Genomic DNA, 19,986 nt, shown 5'->3' on the forward strand with positions numbered 1-19,986 from the left:
CGCCAGGGAGGTTCACCTGGCGCCTTCATTATACACTTAGATAGATAGATAGATAGATAGATAGAGATAGTCGTACCTCGGAAGTCGAACGCCTTGTGACATTTTGGATCTCCTGAACGCCGCAAACCTGGAAGTGAGTGTTCCGGTTTGCTGCCATTCTTTGGAACCCAAATGACAGACGGGAGTTCCGATTGGCTGCAGGAGCTTCCTTAGTTTCCGAATGTTTTGGAAGTTGAATGGTCTTCCAGAGCGGATTCCCTTTGACTTCCGAGGTACGCCTGTACTCAGAATCGATTTGAAAAAGCACTTCTTCACCCAGCATAAAGCTGAATGATGGAACTAGCTCCTGCAGAAGGCAGTTAGGCTCTGAAAATCCAGAAAGGGGAAACGACATGCCTTTGAATCTGATCCCGGACCAAAGTGCCACCTGAGGCCTGATGCGGGGGGGGGGGGGGAGCAGGGTACAGGGAGGGAGACAGGTGTGTGAGAAGGGGAGAAGGGAAGAGCAGGCAGCTATTACCCAGCTGGCCTTTGGCCACCGTGCGACATCCCTTTGGTGCGGTGTGCTGGACCATTTAAATAATTAACACCCCGTCTCTTCCCCCCCCCCCAAAAAAAAGAAAAAGAAAAGGTGGCGGGGAGGAGGGGGAATCTAAAAATTGGATGTGGAGAGACGTGGGGTTGGGGTTTTTTGAAAAAGCACTCTAATCTTTTCACGCTGATGACTCTGAGCGCTTCAATGTCTGCCAACAGACACTGAGCGGTGGGGGGGGGGACGGGGGGGGGAGAGACGTAAGACTGGCCAAGATGAGGAGATAAACGGGTGGGGAGCCGCAAATCAGCTAAATAGGATCTGGAATTCATTCACGTGAAAATCCTTTTTTGTTTTGGCCACCTGAGAGACATCAACTGCAACCCAACCTATATGACTGCCACTGTTTGGTGGCGGTGATGCCGAGGGGGTGGGGGTGGGTTCTCTTTTTGGCACGTGCAATTCTCCCTTAGGTTATTTCCCTACTTCAAAATTTCAGGAAGTGAGGTTTAAAATGCCAAACTCATTTCCTTCTCCTTTTTTTTTCACGAGTGTCCGCAGGAAAGAGGAGGACCTCGTTCCAAGAGGCCTCGCTGGGCAGTACACCAACTGTGTCCACCAAATGGCTTTTAAAAATATATTATTTTTTGGGGGGGGGGGGAGAAGAGGAGTAAAGGAGGGACTCTTCCCACAGAGCTTGCAAAACAACGACAGGACAGAACAAAGCAAAGCGAGGTGTGCTGTCCAGCCATGACCTAATATTGCGTCTGATTTTCTGAAAAGTTTATGCAGACTCTTGCCTCTGGTGTGTAGTGCAATTCCGTGAAAGGCGACAGGTAAGCTGCTACAAAGGTACAGCCACGTTTGGGGTGGGGTGCCAAGATCCAGGCGGCCCAAGACATTTGGGAAGGTGTTGTACCTCGGTGGCAGAGAATCAATCCCCAACGGCATCCTCAGGCAGGGCTGGGAAATACTCCTGCCTGAAATCCCCCCAAGAGCTGCTGCCAGTCAGTGTAGACCAGGGATGCCCAACAGGCCGATCGCAATCTACTGGTAGATCCCTGAGAGGTTTTGCTAGATCGTGGTCGATCTTGGATCCCTTTCCTTAGCGTCATTAAAACTGACTCCTGCCCCACCCCCTCGCCACGCCCTCCATTGTTGTATGATCTCTGGAAGGGAAGACGGAGCTTTCTCTGTGCTGCTGTTTTGATCCATTTGTGAGTGAGTAAAAAAACAGGGCTTTTCACCTCCCTAAAAAAAGCACTCAACAACTTTGAGCTGAACGCCCCCCCCCCCCCAAAACAAGGGTAGATGACTGTCAGTTTTTAATTCTGAAAGTAGAAAGTAGTGTAGACAATACTGAGCTAGATGGACCAAGGGTCTGACTCAGTGTAAAGCAGCTTCCTGTGTTTTGGTACCGGATGAAAATTACAAGATGGCGCCTCCCTGCCGCAGTCCACATGCAAGAGTCCACCAGACTGGTTGATTCGTGTTACTGGGTGCACTGTGGTTCAGAGCAGCATGACAGGTTTGGGGGCCCAGGACAAACTGCCTTTCCCCTTAGCAACCTGCCCAGTTCATCTAAGGCCCTTCTCTGCATGCCACCTATAAGGGAAGTCTGGAGGTTGAACATGGCCTTTTCTGTAGTAGCCCCAAGTCAATGGAATGCTGTGCCTCAGGAAGCCTGCCTGGTACCTACTCTCTTTTTGTCCTAGGCACCAGGCAAATACATTTTTTGTTTCCTGGGCATCTGGGTGGTATTCACCATTGAATGTTTTTATTCTGTTTCTGATATATATATATTTATTTACTGGATTCATGCGGGACACGGGTGGTGCTGTGGGTTAAACCACAGAGCCTAGGGCTTGCCGAAGGTCGGCGGTTCGAACCCCTGCAACGGGCTGAGCTCCCGGTGCTAGATCCCAGCTCCTGCCAACCTAGCAGTTCGAAAGCACGTCAAAGTGCAAGTAGATAAATAGGTACCGCTCCGGTGGGAAGGTAAATGGCGTTTCCGTGCGCTGCTCTGGTTCGCCAGAAACGGCTTAGTCATGCTGGCCACATGACCTGGAAGCTGTATGCCAGCTCCCTCAGCCAGTAAAGCGAGATGAGCGCCGCAACTCCAGAGTCGGCCACGACTGGACCTGATGGTCAGAGGTCCCTTTACCTTTACTATTCTCACAAATCGATTCGGGACGTTTGGGTTGTATACAGTGTTAGTCCTACTCAGAGTAAATCCATCGACATGAATGGGCCTAAGTGAGCCTCGCCCGTTAATTTTCAACGGGTCTTTGAGTAGGACTAGCGTTGGAGGCAACCCTTTTTATGTGTGGGAAGCAAAATTAAAAGTTTGATAAAGCTAACCTGACCAAATGGGCCGCACACAGCTCAGCGTGTGCCGTGTGGGGTCCCCTGCCCCACCTCCTTGGGTGTACCTTCTGTCCTTGTTCCCAGCCACCAGCAGGGAGGGAGGGCTGTCCCGGAGATTGACACAGGAGAAGTCCCCCAAGGAGCTTCCGAGCTGCGCTGTGCACTGTCCCGTTTCCAAGTTGTAGAGAAGGATCTGGGGGGAAAAACACACACCATGGGAATGCAGATGGTCAACCAAGGGTTAGGGGAAAGGGTGGGGATCTTCTGGCCTTGCAGGCCAGTCTTCGCCTGCCAGGGGGTCCAAAGTGGCCTGCATAGCTATTCCCTCCCCCCGCCAAACCTACCTATCCATTAGGTGACATCACTGGGTGATGTCAACCAAGGGGTGGGAGGGTGGAGTTCAATTCTGCTGGGGTCTGCTCTGCCAGTGCATTCCCTGCAAGGATTGTGGTGACCAAGCAGACCCCTGCAGCAAGCAAGACTGCACCCTCCAGGGCCTTGAGGGGTGGGGGAGATAAGGCCAGAGAAGGTTCCCTAGTCCTAAGTGAGATGGCTCGGTAGAGCATGAGACTCTTAATCTCAGGGTCATGGGTTTGAGCCCCAGGTTGAGTGAAAGATTCCTGCATTACGGGGGGTTAGACTAGATGGCCATCATGGTCTCTTCCAACTCTACAATTCTATGATTAAGAATCTGTCTCTCTGATTAAGAAAAACCAGGAGTTAGGACTGGTTCCTCTCCCCCAGGAGGTTCCTTTCCTCTTTGTGCCCTTCCAGCAACTATAGACTTGTTATCTCTTAAAATTAACAATATTGGGGGAATATATAACATTGAAAGCTGAGGCCACCCTGAGCCAGGGACCTTCTGCATGCAAAGCAGATTCCCTATCACTAAGTTACAACACTTCCCCAATGAGAAATTAAATTTAACTTATAACAGGGGCTGAATTGCCGGCACAACCATACACAGTATTATTTGGATATGTTGAGGATCTGGTTTTGCAGAATTGATAATGTGTTTGCTAACAGCTGCTCCTACAGCAAAATGCTATAATGGAGTGCTATCCCTGTGTTAGAAGATTGGAATGGGAGACTATGGGAATTGGCTAATTGGCTCATATGATAAAACTAACTAACCTTGCAAGAGTGAGATAAAGGAGTCAACCTAAGACGTGAGAAAATATCTAGCCATATACCGTATTTTTCTGTGTATAAGACACCCCCTGTTTTTGGGGACTCCAAATTAAGAAAATGGGGGGAATTGTATCCGTGTATAAGACAACCCCCAATTTTAAACATATTTTTTAAAGAAAAAAACCTAGTCTTATACACGGAAACAATTTATAGCTCAGATATTGAGAGGGTTGTATCCAATGTTAATGGTTGCCAGAGCAGACCCACTGAATTAATGAACCTGACTTACTTAGGCTGGTTAATTCCAATGGGTCTCCTCTGAGTAGGCCTTAGTTGGCTACAACCCAAGGTCTCTCATTTCCGTGATTGATTTCACTTGCTTGCTTGGCTTTAATGTATTTTTATGCGTTAAAAATGAATTAAGCATACTTATACATGGGTAGGTGTATACCTATACAAGTAGATACCGATACTTATATATTGCAATCAAATAAAAATAGGAGGAAGAAAAAGAAGAAGACATTTATATCCCTTTATTATTAACTGTAAAACAGTCCTAAGGGAGGATCACAGCACGCACATCTAATATCACCTATGCATACAAAGACATGTTTTGCCATCTGTTGAAAAAAATCAAGGCTGATCTTCAAACATTGCAGAAAAGCATCTTCATATGGCTCCGAAATCAATCAGTGAGGGCGGCAGCCTAACATGCAGGGGAAGCGTGTTCAATCAAGAGGGTACCACCACCAAGAAGGCCCTGCTGACAGTCCCCAACATCTAGACTCATTAGATGTCCAATGCTAACCCTTTCCTCCCCAGCTGTGACTCCCCCATAAATGGTCTCCCATTAAACCATTTAGACAATTAAAAAACACCTCCTATTAGCTTCAAGAGAAGCATTAATTATGGCACAGGGGAGAAGTGAGGAGCAGAGGCCAAAGGTCAGACAAAGAGGTCCCCGGAGCCATATCCAACACGTGGACTGGCAGTTCTGCACTCTGGCTAAAGAGGGAGAAAGTCAGCTGGGGCTAGTTAGGTTTGATCCTGTTGACAAATTTGCTGAGAGCCACAAGCGCTGGGTGCCAAGGAGGCACCCATCTCAGTCTGAAGTTCTAAGATGGCAGAAGCAGCGACTCAACAAGATTGAAGGCAGGTTCACAGGGAACCTTTCAATTTCAGAACCGAGGGCTCAGCCAGGAACGCGCGTACCAAACAAACAAAGGCATCCCAGTTTACCACCAGAAATCAAAAAGCTTCTGGACCTGAAGGGGGGACTGATCTCCCCAAACGCTGAATAATTCAACGCGCCCCAAACGCCTTAAGACGGCCTTCGCCGCGACTTTGAGTTAAAGCCCTGGGAGATTAGCAAAGCGCAGCATCCATTTCGCGGGCGGGTTCTGCTCCGCGTTACAAGTCCCTTAACGACCTTTACCGCCTCGCCCCCCCTCTCTCGCTCTTTTAATAAGGCTGAGCAAATGGGACTTCATTTTCGCCGGTTGTTACAGGAGAGCAAAATCAATTATTTATGCCCTGGCTTTCCCTTTTGTTCAGGCAACGCATTAGTCTAATGCCACCTCACCATGACACAAGTTGGGCGAGCTGAGACCTTTGGCCTTTGTTGGACTGTGGGGCGGGTCAGCAAGGGTTGGGGTGCGTGGGGAGAGAGATGCAGGGAAAGGGGGACAAATGCAATTTAGGGGATAAGCAGATACGGGCTTTAATCCAGAGATGGGGAACCCGCGGCCCTTCAGTTTCTGGGGGATTCCGGCTCCTATCAACCCAAGCCAGCATGGCCAATGGCCAGGGATGATGAGAGATGTAGTTTGGTAACATTTAGAGGGCACCAGGATGGGGACAGCGGCGTTGGCTCAATAACTAAGGCCGCAGCCATGCAAACAGTTAAAGCAGGCTTCCTCAACCTCGGCCCTCCAGATGTTTTTGGCCTACAACTCCCATGAACCCTAGCTGGCAGGACCAGTGGTCAGGGATGATGGGAAATGTAGTCTCAAAACATCTGAAGGGCCGAGGTTGAGGAAGCCTGAGTTAAAGGTACATTTATTCAGGGCAGATAAAAGACAAGACTTTTTCATGCAGTGCAATGTTAAACTAGGGAACTCACTTCCCCAGGAGGCAGTGATGGCCACCAATCTGGGTGGTTTTAAGAGAGGACTGGGCAAATTCATGGAGGTGAAGGCTATTGATGGCTATCAGCCACAATGGCTATGCTCTGTCTCCATGGCTGGAGGCAGAAATGCTTCTGAATACTGATTGCTGGAAACCACAGGAGGGGAGAGGGCTCTTGTGCTTGAATCCTGCTTGCCAGTTTCGCACAGGCATCTGGTTGGCCGCTGTGAGAACAGGATGCTGGACTAGACAGGTCACTGGCCTGATCCAGCAGGATTTGTCTTATGTTCTTATTCCATTTTAACAGCCTTGGCTCCCCACAAAGAATCTTGGGAACTTTAGGCTGCCCCTCACAGAGCTACAATTGCCAGGACCCTTAAACTACAGTTCCCAGGATCCTATTCTGCTGGGGGGGACGGGGACGAGAGCTGTGACTATGAAAGCCGTAGAAGAGTGCTTTGAATGGGCCAAGTGATTGTGGCTTAAGTGCACATCCAGCATTATTGGGGGCTTATTCCTGCGGCCTTCCTGGTGATATTGGACTCCAACCTGCGTCAGCCCCATGCAGTGTGTGTGGCTAATCATCACATCGGCTGGCTAAACACACACACACACACAGCTTGGAGATAAGGTGATTTGTTTGATTATAAGATTACAGATGAGCTAATATTCGAAAGACCAAGATCAACGAGAGAGAGAAAATTGGGGGTGGGAAACAGTAAGCCTACCCAGAAGAAGCTGTTACATGGAGTGGAGGGGGGGACGGACGAGAGGTGTGTGTGGAATAATAAAAAAAGAGGGCATAAAGCAGTTAATATGTATGAATAATGGATGTTTGATTTAAAAGCAGTTTACTCCAACATGATGTAATTTTTTGACAGCCGGCCAGCCAGACTATCTTGCGGCTCTGTGCCAGGGGGGAGTCAGCGTTCTAGCGCAGGGAATGCTACCTCATCGAGGATCACGCGGGCGGCGCGGCGGGGAGGGACGCACATCAACTTCCATGCCATCCCAAAAGTGACTTTCCGTACACATACACACTCTCTTCTCACTCAGGGGCCGAGCATACCTGCCGACCGCTCAGAGGAGGCCACCTGGGGAAATCAGGCGAAGCGGCAGTCCGCCTTCCCAGCCTACGGCAAGGCTAGATGCTCACGGTGCAATGATAATTCTTCGCAGCACCTCCGTGCAAATTAACAGAGATGCTATTTTCAAAACAAAAACACTCAGGTTTCCTGGGGGTTTTTCCCCCCTTTCCTTTTTAAAGTTTGAAAAAGAGGGTGAGAGAGAGAGAGTCAAAGCTGCCACCGCCAAACCGAGCCAGGAGTCAGCCCGGATGTCGGTGGTGAATTTTGCCAAAGCACCTGCAGCTCCTGCTGCTTCTGCCCTGGACCTCGTTTCCCTGCGTGCTGCCTTGCCAAGCGGAGTGGGCGACCGAGCCAGGCTGGGGTTAAGATGCGGACAGATGTCTGCCGGAGGCAAGGAAGGAGGCTGCGAAACTCATTTAACCTTTGGACAAAGGCAAAGTGGGGAGAGAGCAGTCGCCCAACGCCGTGGTCATTTCTCTCACTGAGATGCGAGCGGCGAAACAAGGACTACAAGCTCAGGGACTTGCTCTGCTGCGTTTAGAGCAGGCGTTCCCAAACTGGGGTCTGTGGACCCCCAGCAGCCCACGGGATTCATGTAGCATGTCCGTGGATTTGTGATCGAAGGCGCACTAAATATACATATTGGTTTTCGATTGCATTTTCATTACTTCTTTTATTTCTTTCATTGTATTGCACTTTGAATTCCATGGGATTCAGAGGCAACAGAGTAAACTATAATATCTAAGAAACAAAATAAGTGATTAAAAATGCATATTAAAATCAGCCAGGATCTAGCAGGCAGAAAAACCATTAAGTGGTCCAGCAAGAGACCCCCAGCAACTTTCAAGTGGTTCTGCAGGGAGGTGGGCAGGGAGATTTAAGGAACTACTGTTTTAGAATATATCCAAAGGACTATAAATTATGTTATTAAAGATCAGTATCTATTTCCCTTAGTAACAATGAGGGCTAGAAACTTTCTCACTTTTTAAAGTGAACTTTATAGCCTTGGGATTCAGCGAGATCTACTGGACAGCTCCATGGTGAATCATAGAAGCACAGTATTGCAGAGTTGGAAGGGACCCCAAGGATCATCTAGTCCAACCGCCTGCAATGCAGGAATCTCAGCTAAAGCATCCCTTAAATATAACAAAATTAGTTAATTAAGGAGACTAGTTTTTAGACAATGGGGCTGAAAATCAAGGGCACAACACACACATATTTCTATGAGGCTGCTTTGGTTCTGCTGTGCTGCAGTGATAGGGGAGCAATACAAGAAAATGCTTCTTCTAAGAATAAAAGGCAGCTTTCAATATTTAAATTTTTAGGTTCTCCAAACAGCATCCACAGAAGCTTAGCATCTGAGTTATATCAACCAACTGGCAAAAAGACACATCAGCAAACCAGCAAGTCTTTGATCGGTTATCAGAGCAACGTAAAATAAAGGGCTGGTGTGATTTTTATGGCACAAAAAGAAGCACATCGTCTCGACAAGCGGGCGCCTGCTCATCCAGTCCTTCTGCCAACCAAGTGCAGCACCTTGGCCCAGGAAACCAAAAATGAAACATGACTGCTGAGCGGGGGAGACGGCTCCATCCCTCCAAAACAGGCCAAAACGCAGCAATACGTCTCTCGCATCAACCTGGAGATTGATCATCGCCTCCTGACCACCATAATCAACCCATGCAAAGTCCCTTCACGTCTGGGGAATAATTATCATAATAGACATTCGTAATTAAGTTTCCGGCGTGATGTCAGCCGGAGCGGGAACGCCAAGCAAGCCGGTGTCCTTGTCAGAGACATCCTAACCGTCTGGGTTCCTTCAGCCCCGTTCCCCCTCATTAGCATACATGCCCCTCGCGAACCATCTGCCACCGCACACCAAAAAGACCTCAGACCTACATTAGGAAACCACTCCGAATCCACAGAGCGCCATTCGGGAGGCTCCCGCGGAGCTCTTTCTTCTGGTTCCATTTGGGGCATGGACAGGGCACTTTTGTTATGATGCCAACGCCAGCCTTGTCCCAGCGCTCCTCCTGAATGTTGCACAGGAGCAAAGCTCTGATGTTGCTTCAGCAACAGCCAGCCATATGTAGAGAGCAACAGCTTGGCAAATGCCACCTTGGCTGAAAAGTACAGGGGCCCCATCAGCTCCAGGGGTCTTGTACCCCCAATGGAAAGGGGGACACTTGAGCTTTAATGGGGAGTTATTTGAGGATAGCAATGTGACATCCTCACCAGCTAAATATTGCCATATATCACCAGCTACACATCGTGATATACCAATCTATCGCAATGTCTGAAATAAGGATGGAGCTATGTAGAGACATTGGCTGGCTTCAGTTTTCCCAGCGTCGTGATTTTTAGCATAACACACACACACACACAGACACAGACATGTTGATTTGCAATATATTGCCAGGTCAAAAATTATGAAACCAGTATCACGATATAGACTTCAAACCGGTTTTAGATGATATATCGCCCAGCCCTAACACACATCTTGATTTGCAACATATTGCCAGGTCAAAAATTATGAAACCAATAGAGCAATATGGACTTCAAACTGCTTTTGGATGATATATAAATATATCATCCAGCCCTATTCCTCAACCTCATCCCTGAAGAAGGGCACTCTTAATTCCCAGGATCAGGAAAACCTTGGCCTTCTAACTAGGCTTGAGGGAACTACTTTGTCCCTGTAAAAAATAAACGCAGATGGAAAGGTAAGAAGAGATCAGACACAGTGCACAGAGCCACTGTTATTATTTCCTCTTGAAATCTTTAGAAATCTTTATATGCACACTTTGCCACCTGTATGAGGCACCTGTGGTGTTGGCAGGAGCATCCTTTGGCTGACCAACACAGACAACATGCATTGCAACATTGATTTATTTTTTGCAAGCTTCTAAATTCCCCTAGATGTCACACACTTTCAAACACAGCTGCACAATCGGAATGCAATCGGTTCCAAGGAGTTCTTGCCGCTTGCAGAGTCTCACAAGGAAAGCACAGTGTCTCCTATAAAAAAGCAAACAGTTCCCCCTAGAGGCCTACAGCTGTACAAAAAGGCCTGGCTCCCTCTGCGAGGAAATGAGGCGCATTTGTCGCTACAAATCAGCCTCGGCCTCTGTGTCAATGGAATAATGCAGTTGCTGAGGGTGGGGTGGGGCAAATATTGGGCTGCATTTGGCCTCTACTGGAACAGCAAGGGGCTATTTCTTATACTCGGTGGCACCACACCTGCTTTGCAAGAGAGAAGGCCCCAGTTTCAATTCCCGTCATCTCCAGGTAGGGCTGGGAAAGATCTTCCTGTCTGAAATCCTGGAGAGCCACTGCCGGTCCGTGTAGACAGCACTGAACTAGATGGACCAATGGTCTGACTCAGGAGATGGCAGCTTCCCATGTTCCCTTCAAAACTAGGGCGAAACTTTGCTGGGTGCATACGAAGTGAGTCATTTCGGAGCTTTAAACAGCAACAACACCAGGCAGATGGGCAAAACTTGCACCTCATGTCTCTAGGGCAGGTGTGGAGAACTACATCATCCCTGAACACTGGTTGTGCTTGCTGGGGGCTGATAGGAATTGTAGTTCAGCAAGCATCTGGAGGGCCAATGGTTCCTCACCCCTGCCCTGGAGAGCTCTTGCCAACAGCGATGTTAAGATGGCAGAGTAAATGGTATTCGTTGTTAGTTGTGGCATAAAAGTAATAAGCAAGATTTCCACGCAATACAGGAGAGTCAATCATGAGTGAGCAACCATTGATATGCCTTATACAGGGGGCAACTCAAGACATTTTGCAGAACAAAAGGTTGAAATACCTTGTTGGTCTCGTTGATCAACCAGCCGAAGCCTTTCACTCCGAACGCTGCCTCGCTGGAGGTGACGTCCAGGCATGTGGCAGGCTGACCGTAGACAGAATGAAGGACCTTAGCTGAGTCCCCAACCTTCAGCAGATAGACGACATCTTCCGCAGTGGCTACGGCCACAGGGAGGCCCATAACGCGGGGGACCAGGCAGAGTGAGCCCACCTGCAAGGGGTCAGGGGGTTACAGTGACTGCAAGAACCTCAGCTTTGGGGCTCATCTTCTCTCTAACAGCTTCCCTTCCTTTCTGCTGACCCCACACACCCACCCCAACAAAAAATTCAACTGGTGTTTTGCCTTTTTATTTGTCTACTGGCTTCTTCCACTGTTACGAGCCATAACTCCATGGTGGAGCACCTTCTGAATTATGGTATAAAAGAACTCCTCCTTGGGCCCTTTTTTTCCCCTGGGCATGAGCATAGATGGCAATTTCCTTCCATCCCAGAGCTCCATATAACAATCACCCAAAGCAATGGACCTGATGTAATAATAATAATAATAATAATAATAATAATGGTATTATTTATGCCCAGTCCATCTGGCTGGTTTGCCCCGTCTCCGCATTTTCTCTCCACTGCAGTGTTTAGAGATGTAAAACAAACCCACCTTTGTCAAGACACCAAGTCCCCACACCCGTCAGGATGGGGAAGCTCTGTGCCCCTCCACACAGTGGTACCTTGGAAGCCGAACGGAATCCGTTCCAGAAGTTTGTTCAGCTTCCAAAACGTTCGGAAACCAAGGCACAGCTTCCGATTGGCTGAAGGAAGCTCCTGCAGCCAATCGGAAGCCACAGAAGCTGTGCCAGACGTTTGGGTTCCAAAAGAACATTCACAAACCAGAACACTCACTTCTGGGTTTGCAGCCTTCGGGAGCCAAAACGTTCCAACTCGCAAGGCGTTCAGCTTCCAAGGTATGAATGTATATATAATTTTGGATTCCTAGAGCATGTTAACCCCCAGACAGCATGGCCAATGGCCATGTCTGATGGAACCTGTAGTCCATTGACATCAGGAAGGCCAAAGGGTCCCCCGAACCTGTATTAGGGAGAGAAGAGCACCAGATCTGTAGCTGACATTTAGCGCAAGGTCGAGCTTAACCTGAATGATCTGGTGAATTGGGCTCTTTGGTTGTGGGATGGGGAATCGGTGGCCCTCCAGATTCTTGGACTCCCAACTCCAATCAGCCCCAGCAAGCATGGCCAATGGTCAGGGACGATGGTCGCTGTAGTCTCACCAGTTTCTGGATTTCAAACTCTGCAGCCGTCTCCCAGTAGCCCTTGTCATTGGCGCTCTCCACTTTGACCTGGAAGGCGGATGCGGTTGCTATCGTCGCCCCTTCAGCCGAAAGGGCCAAGCTTTGTATCTTCTGATTGTGCTGGAAGCAATGGATCGGGTCACGGCCGACCAGCAGGCTCCACACCTTAATCGTCCCTGTGCACCAGAAAAACAAAAATAAAAATGGAAAATCAGTAGCCGTGGTGGAACATTTTTATTCATGCTGCCAACCACAAAACCATCTGGAGGGTTCATCAAACCAAGATCCGTTCCATGGAGTAATCGCTAACATTTGACGAGATCTCAGGGGGCACCTGAATCTCAGCAAGGGCAGCCAGCAGAATCTGGCTTGCCAAATGAAACTGATTGACGGTCAGTTGAATACAAATGAAAGTAGGTTTTTTATTGATTTTCACAAGAAAGCAGTGATATAGAGACAGGTAAGCTCCTCACCAGCACCACCCACAAGAGAAGAAGTAGCTGAAAAGCTTTTGAGGACATCCAAGCGGAATAAATTGGCATAGGACTGAAGCCACTTAAGACCTGTATATACTCCTTAATGTATTCCATGAGACACAAATGCTTTCTTCACGTAAGAAAAACATAGCTGAGTGACATAGCCAGTTCCCTATACAGCAACTCGCCCTGGCATGCAGCCATCCAGAAGCCGACGAAGGCCATGTTTGTACATCATGAGGAGTCAAACCATGGCTTATTGCAAATGCCAGCAAAACTGAAGCCTAAATAGGGCTGCTGAGAAAGGTGAAGGAAGTATTAGCCTGCTCAGCCCCACAATATTTTAAAAAGCTAAGGGTGGACACCTTCCTATCACTCAAAGCCCAAAGACAATGGAGCACGGTCAGTAGCCATGGACATGCCCTGAATGAAATGGGGGGGGGAACCACCAAGAGAGAATTGTGGTGAAGTGGAGCTGCCTTCTCTTAGCGAATGGCTGTCAGGAACTCTGAGCAGCCAAAGTAAATGGGCAAAAAATAATAATGGTTATAATATGCCAGTGGGACGCGGGTGGCGCTGTGGGTTAAAGCCTCAGCAACTAGGACTTGCCGATCGAAAGGTCGGTGGTTTGAATCCCCGCGGTGGGGTGCGCTCCCGTTGTTCGGTCCCAGCGCCTGCCAACCTAGCAGTTCGAAAGCACCCTCGGGTGCAAGTAGATAAATAGGGACCGCTTACCAGCGGGAAGGTAAACGGCGTTCCGTGTGCTGCGCTGGCTCGCCAGATGCAGCGTGTCACGCTGGCCACGTGACCTGGAAGTGTCTTCGGACAGCGCTGGCTCCCGGCCTCTAGAGTGAGATGAGCGCACAACCCTAGAGTCTGGCAAGACTAGCCCGTACGGGCAGGGGTACCTTTACCTTTACCTAATATGCCAGTGGAACAGTAGGAACACATGTGGACTAAAGGGTAAAAAGATACATTGTGCTATGACTTAAAGGAGACTTTTTATAATATGATGTATCGTTGGTATCTAACTCCTGAGAAATTAGCTAGAATGCATAAGAGTGTTCCAAATGTTTGTGGGAAATGTCAGGAACAAAAAGGGACATTTTATCACACTTGGTGGTAGTGTAAAAAAAGCTAAGAAATAGTGGATACAAATGCATACATTGGTACAGAAGATTTTGAAGGTTAATGTCCAACTGAAACCAGAGCTGCTTCTGCTGGGGCTTATGGATACACAATTAGAAAAATAATACGGAAAACTATTGCAATACATGATTATAGTGGCAAGACTGTTACATGCACAAGGATGGAAGGACTCATTATTACCTACTATGGAAGGTTATTGAAATTAATGGATTTGGCTGAGATGGGGAAGTTGATGTGCTTAATTAGAGAAAAATCACTGTTGACATTTATTAATGATTGGAAACCCCTTACGGACTTTCTGTGCAATAAGGAAAATGAACTTGTGGTATCAGGGTTTGAAGACTGAAAAAAAAAAAGGATAAGATTGGTTAACGGGAAGTGGAAGAGTTTAATGTAATTAAAAGGCAAAAATGTTATATATATATTTAAAGCTAATAGATGGAGAGTCTGAAGTTTTTCTTCTTTTCTTTTTCTAGTTCTCTATTTTCTTTTAACACAAGAGCTTGGTATTTGATGTGCATCTTTGTACGGTATTTTTTATTTGTTCTAAGGTAAAGGTAAAGGGACCCCTGACCATTAGGTCCAGTCGTGGCCGACTCTGGGGTTGCGGCGCTCATCTCGCTTTATTGGCCGAGGGAACCGGCGTACAGCTTGGCTCATTCACCAGCATGACTAAGCCGCTTCTGGTGAACCAGAGCAGCACACAGAAACGCTGTTTACCTTCCTGCCAGAGTGGTAACTATTTATCTACTTGCACTTTGACGTGCTTTTGAAATGCTAGGTGGGCAGGAGCAGGGACCAAGCAACGGGAGCTCATACCGTCGCGGGGATTCGAACCGCCGACCTTCTGATTGGCAAGTCCTAGGCTCTGTGGTTTAACCCACAGCGCCACCCGCATCCCTTTTTATTTGTTCTACCAAGCTTTAAATAAATAATAATAAAGAAAAAGGAAGAAATGTTGAAGGCTCCACATGTGCAGCTGAATCCTGACCCTTGTTCCACAGGGAGCTCTCCAAGGTGGCTACCCAACTTCCATTTTGCATAGGAATACATAAAGCTGCCTTAATCCCTGTCAAACCAATGGTCCGTTTAGCTCAGTAATGTCTACATTGACTGCCAGCGGCTTTCCGGGATTTCAAACAAATAGTCCCTCCCAGCCCTACCTGGACAAGCCAAGGATTGAACCTGGGACCTTCTGCATGGAAAGCTGGTGCTCTACCACTGAGCTATGCCCTTTCCCCTCTGTTTGCAACTCTGGGCCAATCACAGCAAGAAACTCTCGCTCTTCATGTTTCTCCAGCACAGCTTTTCAGAAGTTCAAGGGGAATCGGAGCTGGTAACATTTCCTTTCCCCATCTGAATTTAACAAATGGGGAGAATGCTGGCTTCCAGAAGGTTGCAGAAAGACTCAGAAGGCAGCTGCAGATGGATTGCAAACATCTCCCCCACATCCCAAAGGAAGCAAAGCAAGAGTGTGCTAATGAAACGGCATCCAAACAAAATTTTAAACATATTTATGTGCACTTCTGCAAAGATTATTTTGGTGCCTTAGAAGCACTCCCCCACTGAGAAATAATGCCCGTAATCTCGGGAGCTATCTAATGGCACTCTTTCTGAAAGATTTATACTCCTTGTCCTGGGAGCAAAAAGCCATCACAGAAGCCATTTTGGGGTTGTTGTTGACTTTATGTTATTATTAGGGATGCATACTTGAATTAATCTATTTGCCTAAACAATTAGCCACCTTGTTCTGCGTGCAACAGAGCCAAAACTGCAATTAGGCTTCCATCAAAGAGCCAAAAAAAGAGAAGGAGTCCCAACTAAAACTGCCCCAGTGGAGCCATAAGGCACTCCGAGTCGGATTTTTCCAAATTTACTTTGAGGCATAATGGCTATTATGTTGATTGTTTGAAAGGTAAATAACAGCTAAGCTGGTTTTTCAAAAGGGGGAAAAAAGGAAGGAAGAAAAGCATGGAACACCAGCTGCCCCCCCCCCCGGCTCCATAAAAACAAGTTAACACTTTTTTAAAACGCGTTAAACAAAAAATGAGCACTGCGAGCATCATGATCAAGACTACAGCCCTGCAGAGAGCAAGCCACCCAAGTCCAAACCACCATTGCAATGGTGGTGGTGGTTATGGAGGTTATTTTAGACAACAGTCATTAGGTTGCTTCTGACATTTATAGACTGCTTTAAAAGGGGGTGGGGAAGCTCTGGTCCAGGGGTCGGATGAAGCCATCTCCATCTGGCTTGAGGAGCTTCCTCTAGGGCCCTGCTTACATTTCACCCTCCTTGAGAGCTGCTGCCTGCCTGGGAATGTGCGAGGGGACCCTTCTCTGAAGCCCTGGAGAACCCCTGCCAGTCAGTGCAGGCAATACTGAGCTAGATGGAGCGATGGTCTGATCCTGCATAAGGCAGTTCCACATGCACATGGACAAAGCAAGATACCCTTTGCAAGAATCCTAGAGGAGCCCTGCCTTTGTTTGCATGAGCGCCACCACGAAAAGGGGGTCGTTTCTACACACCTTCCTGTGGCAACACAAAAACTTTTCATGGTGTGAATCAGACCTGTGCAGGGCAGGGGGTGAAAGCAAACAGTGTCTGAGTGTTCCCCCCTCCCCAAACCTCAAGGCTGTGGCTCTGTGCCAGACCCAGGCAAGCATGGAGCAGATGGAGCCCTGGCAAGGCCCCCCCCCCACCTTCCAGCCCCTGCATTAGAAGCATCTGCTTCATTACCCAGAAAACCTTCCCCTGCTTTATCTAATGCTCCAGGAAAAGCATTTTGATTTGATTCATTTCGGGTAAAGGCAACGTGGAAGGCAATTAGAGGAGTAAAACAAAAACAACAAAAAAACCCCAAAGTGGAAGGCAGCCAGTGCTGACAATGGGAAACAAGGCGAAAGAAAATAAGGAGTCTGATCACTTGGAAATTGAACGCCACGACTGTGGATTCGGATGCCAAGCCACCTTGGGCTTCCGAGGGTAGGTGAGCACAAGGGATGAGCCAGCAAAGCTGGGAAGAGATTCCACCACTTCTTCGGTGTGTGGCTGGTGCCTGTTTGGGCTGGGAGGGAGGGAGGCAGGGAGCCCAAACAGGAAGTGAAGCCAGAGCTAGTGGTAAGTGGAGTCAAAGCCAGTAGAAGGCGGAGTCAAAGGCAGTAGAAGGCGGAGTCAAAGCCAGTAGCAGGTGGAGTCAAAGGCAGTAGAAGGCAGAGCCAACTCATTCTACTTTGTCTTCATCTTATTTCCTGCTGAGTTCTACAAGATCAATAATGAGGTAGAGGAGAATGAGGGGGAAGCTGACAGGCAACCCACTGGACTGGTCTTAAGTAGGAAAGCAGGCAGGTATAGGCTGGCTGAGGGCAGGGCAGGGCAGGGCCCCATTCACCCTAATGGCTGAGTCTCTACCCATGGCAGAAGCTAGGAAGCTTTGAGGATGATGACATGGATTTGAACAGCGTAGCCCCCTTGCAGTTCCATGGTGGGGTGAGAAAAAGGCTTACAAGTGCCAGAACTTAAGGAACGTTTGAAGCTGCCTAAATCCCAGAGTCCAAAGTCTCAGAGGCAGCGACTCTGAGGAAGAATAAAATGCAACTGAAGGCAGGTTCTATCACCATCCAGATAGGATCGCAACTGAACCACCAGTTGAAGCTGATATGTAAGCCCTAGGCACCATCTATTTATAAGAATATTTATAAACTGGCAGCTCCTAAAAATATTGTGATGGTGTATGATAAAATCATTAGAACATCATTAACATTATAAAACACAGAACAAATAACCGAAGCTGAATTAAATTACCATATTTTTTCGTGTATAACACGACCCCTATTTTTTGGGACTCCAAATAAAGAAATCCCCCCATATGCACAATCTATGTATAAGACAACCCCCAAATTTAAAATTGAAAAAATTGGGGGGTGGATATAGTCTTATACATGTAAAAATACGGTAATTCTCTAGAAAGTGGATGACCAATTGTCATGTATCAATTCGCTTTGATTACTGAATTGCAGGGAGGTGGACTAGAGGGAACCTTTGGCTCTCATCAGTCTCTGCAACTCTGCAATTCTATGATGCCAGTTGTGCTTTCAATGGCAGTGATGGATCTGAGCTGAGTGTCTATTCCTCCAGAAGAAGTGTAACCCAATCCAGAAAGGGCAGCTCCTCACCTCTTAAAGATCTTAGCAAGATCTTCTGAGAGTTGGACTTGACTGCCTCCTCATCCTGTTCCTCAGGATGAAAACAGCTGACCTGCCAATGCTTCTTTCTCTTGGCTCCCCTGCTGGCACTGCCCCTCATTTCTGTTTGACTTCGAAAGAAACGCAACTGCTGCTCCTACTACTGAGTTTTTGCCTCTCAAAAATTGAGGGAAACCTTCAAGGAATTCTGATTCCTTGAAACGCTTAGCTCCATCCCTGTATTGACCATTTTTCTCCAGGGTTAGCTTGCAGAGCAGGGATAAGCAAACGAGAAGGTCCCAACTGAGCTAACAGCTTATTGCAGTGGTGGCCAACTTGATACCCTCCAGATGTTGATGGACTACAACTCCCATCAGCCCCAAGCCTGCACTGTCAACAGTCGAGGGGGTAATGGAGGTCCATTTCGGCAACTGAAGGGTGCATTGTCTTTGGCTACCTGTTTTGTAGTGGATGCGGGCAGAAGGACGCCATTGGCGAGGTGACCCACAGAACTTGCTGCATTGACTGGCAGGCTGTGAGAATAACAAGGCCTCCTCTGAAGGGGCAGGAGCAGCCTTGACGGCTCCTCGCGAAGATCGGCTGCCAAGGGCATCGCAGCTTGAGCTCTGCTGAGCAGGGAGAAAACGGTGTCGTGTCGAACGCGTTTTGCAGAGTGGCTTCAACAGAGGAGGCCGACGGCGCTGCCTCCTATTGCTACCAGATGGCTTCTCGGTGCTGGTCGCATGCGCACACACGTACGCAAAAGAAAAGGAAGCAGGGGTTGAGGAAAAGCACGGAATAAAGGCCTTGAGGTTGCTTTGAAAACAGAGCAAATTATTTCGGTCTCTTCTCCCCTGCCGCTCCAGATGCAAAAGAAAAGTCTCAGCAAACTTACCCTTTTAAAAAGGAAAAATGGGGTGGGAAGGAAAATAGGGGAAGGGCTGCAGCTTCAAGTGGAGAGAACATTCGCTTTGATGGCAGAAGGACCCAGTTTAATCCCCATCGTCTTCAGGTAAAGATGGGAGAGACCCTGGTCTGAAATCATGGAAAGCTGCTGCCAGTCAAGGTAGGCAGTGTGGAGCTAGATGGACCTATGATCAGACTTGGGAAAAAGCAGCTCCCTCTATTCCTATGTGCCATTGGGAAAGGACTGGCAGGTGTTTTTGGACTATACCTCCCATCATCTCTGACCATTGGCTGTGCTGGCAAGGGACCATAGGTTTTGTAGTCCAAGGCGTTAGGAGGAGAGAGGCTGTGGAAAGCTGACTTAGGCCCTCTTCATACATTATGAGCTTAGGTTTCTTAAATTGGTCAAATGTTGTCTATTTGATGGTTACAGTTCAGTAACCCAGTGCCTGGCAGGCTTAAACAGTAGTATGAAATAACTACAGAACTTACAATTTAGCGGGGGGGGGGGGGGGCGGGGAGATCCAACGCTTTATTTTGACTTACCTACTGTATATAAAAATATATTACCGTATTTTTCAATGTATAAAATTTTTGGGGGGTCATCTTATACACAGGCTGCTTGCCCACTCAGGAAGAGTAGACGGTGACAGTACCGTCAGCCAGAGCGGGGGATCGTTGGAAAACAGCTCAACAACCGCCCAGTGAACTTACAAAAGATGCTCAACAATGTTTTTGCAAAACTCAACAACTTTCTTAATTTTTAAACTTCTTAATTTGGGGCTTCCAGAAATAGGGTGTTGTTTTATACCTGTGTTCGTGTTATACACAGACAAATATGGTCTATCCTGCCATTTCACTGCACCACAGACGGCAGGTTGTAACTGTTTGAAATTACTGTAAAAATGAAA

The 19,986-nt window shown here is 47.8% G+C and overlaps 1 protein-coding gene across 3 annotated transcripts in view; it reads right to left on the reverse strand.

Annotated features, from left to right (window-relative positions):
• Positions 1-19,986, reverse strand: part of FBXW8 (F-box and WD repeat domain containing 8) — a 61,645-nt gene that overhangs the window by 9,285 nt on the left and 32,374 nt on the right. For all 3 annotated transcript variants that reach the window (XM_083417464.1, XM_083417463.1, XM_083417462.1), the window contains 3 exons: positions 12,342-12,538; positions 11,064-11,273; positions 2,965-3,092 (listed from right to left, as the gene is read on the reverse strand). In XM_083417464.1, coding sequence (XP_083273590.1) covers positions 2,965-3,092; positions 11,064-11,273; positions 12,342-12,538 — 535 coding nt within the window. The remainder of the gene's footprint in view (positions 1-2,964; positions 3,093-11,063; positions 11,274-12,341; positions 12,539-19,986) is intronic.

Source organism: Podarcis tiliguerta (genome assembly GCF_965153285.1).
Source record: "Podarcis tiliguerta genome assembly, chromosome: 16".
NCBI lineage: Eukaryota > Metazoa > Chordata > Lepidosauria > Squamata > Lacertidae > Podarcis > Podarcis tiliguerta.